Raw genomic sequence first — 7,989 nt, forward strand, 5'->3', positions numbered from 1 at the left:
GACTATCATGCATCATTCATGTATCTGTGTTCTTCTCAAGAAAGCAGGCTGCGATGGTTTGATTCTAACATATAGTCCATGGGGGTCAGCCTGCTTGTCAATATCAGGTGATGGAAAAGCTATGTCATGTATTCAGTCTTATATACCACCGAGATCTCATTTCCAAGGAAGGTAGTTCTCAGCCATAATAACCTTTTTGGTTTTGTTTGTCCATACTAGTCTTTCCCTCTTGGCCTTTGCATCTTTTGAAATGGATTAAGTCTGTTTCCTCTATCTGTCCACGCTAGTTTCTGCCAGCCGGTTATTCATGATGCCAAGGGCGCCCACCCCTCCAGAGAAACCATTCTGGCGTGAACTGGAACTGGATTGGCGTGGGTGTCCGTTGGCCATCTCCGATAGCTGCTTCTGCATTATGGCCAGATTCACCTGTAGGAGGGCAGAGATGAAGAAATCAGTAGACGACTTAATATTTAAAGTAGTCTGTTTTTGGTAGTGCTACCTGATCCTGTGAATCCATGAGAGACAAGGATTTATACAGTGCATTGGCAGTAGGCACACCTGCTTTACCAGATGAGATGCAAAGCTACCAGATGGCATTCTAGCTTTTTTTTGGTGTGTCTTTTTAAGTGAACAAACAAGACAAACATTGAAGAATTGTTAACAACATGAACCAGACATGTACTCTCCCACAGACACTCACCTTTTCCACCTTTTCAAGAGTCTGAAAGAGATTCATATTTTAATGCTTTTGAACGAATCACTGCTATCCTGCAGTGGCCCAAAGAAGTCTGGTCTCTGGTTACTGCAATGTAGACTTGTGGGAAAAGCTTGTTCAAGCTTCTTGAAGTTTTTGACCAGAGCCTTAAGAATTAAGCTACTGTTTCATGTGCATATGAACTTGTGCCAGAGGCCTACAGACAAAAGTTTAGAAACGGCACTAAAACTGCCATGCCCATGCCCACAAGTTGTCATGTATGCAAGCCTGAAAATTTGGGCATATAGGAGATCCATCAGACTCTTTTAGGATTTTGCCTGAGGACTGTTAAGATTCTCAGCTAGGCTCAGTACATAAATCTGGGACTGTAACTGTTGAGATGTTGCCTGATAATGCAGACTTGTCGTTTGATGTACATTTATCAGTGTGCCATAGAGCGACTGTTTCTTGGTTATGTGTATGTATGTCATCTGCTGTAGCACAGAAAAATAGTACTCAACCTAATGTTTTTTTCTTTGACAATGGTGTGTTGATGCATAAGTGGACTCCTAACTCTGGTGAATGGAATTCTTTTCATCAAGTGGTGGTACCAAAAGACCATTACCAAGTTCTGAGTCTCGCTACGATCACAGTCCTGCTGGTCATTTAGGTGTTAAAAAAACGTAACACTGTGTCCTCCCTTAATTCATTTGGCCCAGTTTAAAGGCTGATGTCAATGAAGTACTGTCGTTAATGTCATACTTGCCAAGTAGTTGCTAAGCCCAACCAGATTGTTTCGCCTGCACTATTGCACCTTAGCCCTGTCATCGGGGGAACCCTTTGAGCACATATTGCTAGATCGTGTCTGCCCATTACCTAAATCTAAACCTGGTCAACAGTACATCCTGACAATCATGTGCACTGCTACATGTTCCCCACAGCCATACCATTATGCACGCTTTACGCCAGGACTGTTGTGAAGGCTTTAACCTAATTCTTTTCCACCTCTGATTTACCAAAAACTATCAAGGGATCAAAGGGGGATCAAGGTACAAATTTTATGTCCAAGGTTTTTGCTCAGGTTATGTCAGAAGTTTCAGAAATTCAGGGCTTAGATTGCCTGGTGGAACCATCCGTGTTCTTGTGCTCTGTTCCACCACACAATTACCTCTGGTCCTGGCACGTTAGTAAATGATTTCAGCTAGGGGCGTGGCCATGTGTAGATTTCCCATCCCACAGACAAAACGGGCACTCCGCTATATTCTCCGGGTGAGCGTTATTATCGAGGGTTTTGTAAAAACTTTGCTGATGTAGCTGCTCCTCTCACGAGCTTGGTCAGTCCTTCTAAGGACTTTGTTTAGTCTCCTGCTTGTCAGGCCACTTGATTCTGCCAAGGCACACACCTGTCCTCGCTACCCCAGACTTTGCGCATCCTTTGAAGTTGGAGGTGGATGCAAATGCATGCGGTGTAGATGCGGTGTTGCTGCAAGAAGACAAGTGGGGTATTGATCCTAATATCTGCTACTTCTCTGCAAAGTTTAACAAACACAAGCTAAACTACAACACCATCGAGAAGGAAGCCCTTGCATTGTTTCTTGCAGAATGTTGAAGTTTATCTTGGTTCTAGTTCCTTGCCTGTTGATGTGTTCCTTATCAAACATTTTCTTCTGCGTTCTTTCTCTCTTCCTGAGCGTCTGTTTAGTGCGCGTGTGTCTGAGTTGCACGCCAGTCATTGACAGGTCACTGGGCCGTGGGAGACGGGTGGAGGTGTGCCGGCAGGTGATTGGCTCTACAGTGACAGATTGGAATGTAAAAGCGGTGCCAGTGGACCTGCAGATCGGAGCAGAACTCCCAACCCATTTGACTGGTTTTGTCCCTGCTAGTACTCAGAGATAGTTTGTTCCACTCTTGTGGATCAGTATTTCTTTACGTTCTTAGGTTGTTACTTATTGACCACTCGGACATGTAAGTTGATATATGTCTTTGTTTGGAAGCTGTAGGTGCGAGCTGCCATTTGTGCTGATTCTTTTTCTCCTGTTTGGGATCCTCTTTCTCTTGTTCTCCAGTTTTTTTCTCTAGTTAGGGAGGTAAACTAGACTTATGTACCTATTTTGGTTTCTTTTCTTTTACATGGATTCTTCTCCAAGATAGTTTGCTTATTATTTTGGCTGTGGCTCGCACCTAATGACTTTGCTTCCTATTTTTTTTTTTATTGTTTCTCCTTTTGATTCTTTTGTAAATAAATACTCATATTTTGGTATTTCCGTCCTGTGTCCCGGGTTGGTTTTGCGAGCTGAAGGGAGGCTTCCACCTTTCATGTGGTGCCCTGGCTTCCCCAGGATGGGGCATAACAATTGGTGTTCAAGCTTTTTTTTTACAGATAACATGTATATAGCGAACCTTATCAAACATTTAATCATAAAAAGTATGACTAAATGTTTGATGCTTTTGTTTATCCTCCATCACCTACTCATCTTTGAATACATCACACTGATTCTGATTTAAACTATCACTGATCACATCAGACTTGGTAGTCTACAAACTTTGACTAGATAATAGATTTAAAGGACGGCAGGCAGCCCATCTGCCTTGTGTATTTTTCCATATTATTTAGACACACGCCAAGACTCTATTCTAAATACAATTATGATTATTGGTAGGTTTAGCGTACCATTATTAATGTTATATTATGTTATGTTCACAGCTCTTTATTCAAATCCAGCTGTCACTCTGACACTCTGAGGAGTTTCAACATTGACAGACGTGCAGAATAGATGCAATGGATCAGTCAATATTCCACATGGCAATTTGACTGCAGCTTATACAGAGGAAGATGACTGCTGTGGCATGTAGCTTATACAAGAGAGGGTGAATGACATATTAAATCAATGATTGCAGTATGTGATATTACATGAAAACAGAAATATTGACAGAACATATTCTTTCCACTACTCATGAGCAATTTTAATCAAATTATTCTTAGTCAGGGAAATAATTGATTATTGTTTGTGTGTAATCACACATTTGATTTTTCCTGTAAACACAGCCAATGAAAAAGTAGAAAGGACTACAGAGAAAGGGGTATAACACTACAGCACAGAGACATGGAATGTCACACAAGCTGTGGACCACATCGTGCTCTCACCCTGCAGCACTGAAGGGCTGTCAGTTTCGACTGAAATTAGAATATTGATGGTAAAATTTACATAATATTGACTTATGAAAGCAGGATGCAGTGAACGGACAATGCCCTCTAAACTGATGGAGATTCTACCCGGAGTTGATTCACAGCATGCAGCCTTTTTTTAGATTTAATTTGGTGTTCTGCTGAATCTTGCCTTTTACTGAGGGGAATCCACATATCTTCAAAGCATCGCTTGAAGAAGTAGTTAGGAGTTTTCTGCCATCATGCTGCTAGCAAGCATGTGTGTGCTAAAAACAAACTAACCGGCTACTAGAAGAAATCGTGAGAGCGGCAGAGAATAATTAGATGAAAATGTGTTTTTTGATATTCGATGGGCAGGTTGGGGTTCAAATTTATGATTTTTTGACATTCGACTGAAATTCAAATATTGAAATTCGGCTGACAGCCCATAGCACTCACCTTGTTGGCTGCCAGGAAGTCCCTCATGGAGATCATCTCCCCAGACATCCTGCGCCCAGTGTCAGTCTCACTCTCGTTGACGGCGTCCGTCTCGATGGAGGGGTCTCGGCGAGCACGCAGGTGGCCCGGTGCTACTACGTTCCGTCGGGGGTGTCGGTGCGGGTGGTGACCCCCCCTTCCGGGGAAACAACAGCGGCAGGGGGCCTCCAGTCTCCTCAGCAGCCAGTTGAGAACCTGCTTGATGACGATGGAGATGACATTGAAGAGGGAGTAGATGCAACAGACGCCGGTCAGGATGAAGAAGAAGTTGCCCAGCCGATAGGCGGCCGTGGCGTGGCCCTCATAGGCAGCCCGCTGGCTGCTCACCATATCTCCGAAGCCAATGGTGCTGAAGGCCACAAAGCAGAAGTAGAGCGAATCCAGGTAGCCCCAACCCTCAGCTGCCGAGTACATGACCGAGGCACAGCAGGACACCAAGATGGCCGCCACACCGAGGATCAGCATGACGCAGTAGACAGAGGGTTTCCAGCCAGCGAGACCCTCGCCTTTGCCTCCTGCACCTCCCCCAGCTCCACCTCCTCCACTTCCCTCAGAGATACGGCGGCCATTTTGTGGAAGTACGGCCTTGTTTTGGCGACGTTCATGGCAGGACTTGAGGACGACGGCGATGACGGTGATGACTCGCTCCAGGAAGAGGTTGAAGAAGAGGATGGTGGCGGCACAGCCGAGGAGGCCGTAGAACATCAGGAAGACTTTCCCTCCAATGGTGGCAGGAGTGGTCATCCCAAACCCTGGGACACACAGGAAGATAAAGCAATGGGGGGGAAATCTCCTGGGTCTCTTGATACATATTACTATTACTTGAATTCCTCAGCTGTAAACCATTGCTGTTGCCCTTAGCATGTATGAATGGCTCTAAGCAGGAGGCATTTTTTGAATAGAAGAATAAAAGTGTGTTTCATTCACATAAAAGCATTACGTACAATCTATTTCTCTCATTGTCCCTCTTTTCTTTTTTTCTTTCTTTTTTTCTTTCTTTCTTTCTTTCTTTCTTTCTTTCTTTCTTTATTTCTTTCTTTATTTCTTCTTTGTCTCTCGCTCACACACGCACACACAAACACACGCGCACACACACACACACACACACACACACACACACACACATCCTGTCTATCATTGATCTAAATGGCTAATTACTGTTGCCCCCTCCTCCTGAACACCCCTACTCACCTACTAGCGTCACCAATAGCAACCTATTGCTGGTGGAGTGTGGCAGACACCACAATTGTGGTGTCTGCCACACTCCACCAGCTCTCTCTCTCTGTGTCTCTCTCACACACTCACTCACAAGAGGTGATGTGTTTTCAGTCCATGCAAATTAGTCCCAAAGTATTGATTTGTTTTGTTTTAGGTTTTTTATTGAATCCTCCCCAATTATTTTGCAGGTCAATGGGTTAATACAGCACATCTTAAAACAAGTGGAAAATCGTAGCTACCCTTCTCATCAAGGAACGTACAAAGGGCCACGTCTGACCCTGCAGTGGCTGCTGGGTGATAATTTGAATGTAAATTTATAACATTTGTGCAGTTGTGGAGTGACTCTCTTGATCCAAACACCCACGCCCGATCTCATGGACTTTGTAGGCATCGCTTTATGCAATTAAGTTAATATGCAAAAATACAACACTCAGCGATGGGGTCATTTCACTCCTCAATTTCATCGCTATCTCCCACTTTCATCATTCAAACTGGCTTTATCCATAGAGATGAAAGACTGCGTGTGTGTATGTTTGGTGTTGGGGGTTAGGACCTTTCATCTGTTGGGTCTGCTGTAGCCTGGCAAATGGGAATCAAAGTGAGAGTTTTGCCATCAACTGCACCAATCCATCCAAGCGATGTTTCCCTTTCACCCCTCATTTAACACTGATTGCTCAGGGGTGAATCAATGATCAATGTCTGTCTCTCTCTCTCTGTCTGTCTGTCTCTCTCTTTGTCTCTCTGTTTCTCTATCTCTTTCTTTCGCCCTCCTCAGCATGCTACATTCATTACGTTCATGATAAATTTTAAAACCTGCAGTAATTTTTGTACATGTTTGGTGACATGACATGTATATGGCTACCTTTTAGTTCCCATTTCAGAATCGGACTGATTAGATGGGTTAGTACAAACCGCAGATAATGTTGACAGGTACAGCAGCTGTAAATTCATGCAGCATTAGAGCCTCTTTGCTGTGTGTTGCTGAGCTACGGAACAGCAAAGATAAGAAGTGTTATCTTGTGTCATAAAAAACATACTCTGCTTGCTATATGACTCATTGCCACTAAACAATAAGCTGACTTCTTGGGGGAGATTTGATTGCCACCACATGCTGATTGTTTCTCATGGTGCTAATTGAGGTGGAAGTTCCTTCCAAAGAACCATTACCTGACTCACAACAATAAAGCCTAATGGACTAGATTTTTACAGTTTTTACTTTTATTCTTGTGATGCAGGCCCGGTTGTAAGATGCTGATGTGTCATTTGGCCAATTGAATAAAAAAACATAGGCCCATCTCATCATCAAGGTAAAAAAAAAAACAAGTTATTTTTTCACTAATTAAAGTTTTTTTTACCGTTGAATTTCACCCTATAAATATTTTACTCTTGTTACTCGTCGTCTGTAAAAACTGACTTTCACAACATGGAAGTTTGGTGCTCTTATTGTCCTAAAGCTCGTGCGCCCGAATCTACACAGACCTACATCTCCATTACGAATGAACTGGAAAGGATAGAAAAGGTAACCGTGTCAGTAGGACATCCGTATCAGGGTGGTTTTCTGGGGAAAAAGATGCATTTCTGACTCGGATCATCTATAATATAGTTTGAATAATCTATTATATAATTTGAAGACCGTGAAAAATCGTATGAATCCCAAAAGTCAATCGTTTATTTATTTTCGTCTTATGTTGCTTTGGTGGAGAGTTGCTCATGTCCATAAACAATGACTGGATTGTGATTGATCGTAAACAACACAGAACTGTTATTGCACTCCGCGACTTATTTTTATGCCTTTGTCTCACCAATGGTCGAAACCACAGTTCCCACGAAGTAGAAGGCGCCGGTGAAGTCCCATCGAGGTCTGATGGTGTCCACGCGGATACCCGCTACGTTCGCCTCCTCGTAGTTCCTGAGGAAGTTATTCAGGTCTTTCTTACTCAGGTTATACTTTTGGCTGAAATGCTCAAACCGCTGCGCCCAGCGCTCCTTCGCCTCGCGCTCCTTGGGCTGCTCCAGTGCTGAAAAGACAGCGGCCCCGCACAGGAGATAGATGATGATGAACAAAGCCAGCAGCAGGAACCTCGCATTATCCTCGTTTAGTGGACCGGAGCCGCAGCAGCAACCGCTCCTACATGCCATTATGTTGCTGTTGTCACCGTGGTGCAGGTGCAGTGAAGGACCTGTGGCATGGTGATCTCAAAGCAAACACACAATCCTCGGAAGAAACGTTAACAAGCAGCCCGTTCACGACCCAAAAAAAAGAGAAGAACTCCTGCGCAATACAGTTAAAGGGTCTGGAGAGGCAGCCTGGTCGAGTCGTACCACAATTGGAGCAAGTTGTCCTCCGCTGGTCCAAGGCTGTGCGCTTGGCATTTTTGCTCGTTCCCTATATGAGCATCTGTGCCCAGTCCAAGTCCATACCATTCAGCCAAAC

The 7,989-nt window shown here is 43.9% G+C and overlaps 1 protein-coding gene across 1 annotated transcript; it reads right to left on the reverse strand.

The window, feature by feature from the left end:
- Positions 1–270: 270 nt before the first annotated feature.
- kcnk13b (potassium channel, subfamily K, member 13b) lies at positions 271–7,694 on the reverse strand. Its single transcript, XM_071531089.1, has 3 exons — positions 7,358–7,694; positions 4,299–5,089; positions 271–426 (listed from the first exon to the last, which is right to left on the reverse strand). The coding sequence occupies exons 1-3, from the start codon at positions 7,692–7,694 to the stop codon at positions 271–273; spliced, it is 1,284 nt and encodes a 427-aa protein (XP_071387190.1).
- Between the last annotated feature and the right edge of the window lie 295 nt (positions 7,695–7,989).

Source organism: Centroberyx affinis, unplaced genomic scaffold (assembly GCF_046629955.1).
Source record: "Centroberyx affinis isolate AG114_WGS23_722 - 3 ecotype Tasmania unplaced genomic scaffold, CSIRO-AGI_Caff_v1 ptg002030l_1, whole genome shotgun sequence".
In the NCBI taxonomy this organism is placed as follows: domain Eukaryota; kingdom Metazoa; phylum Chordata; class Actinopteri; order Beryciformes; family Berycidae; genus Centroberyx; species Centroberyx affinis.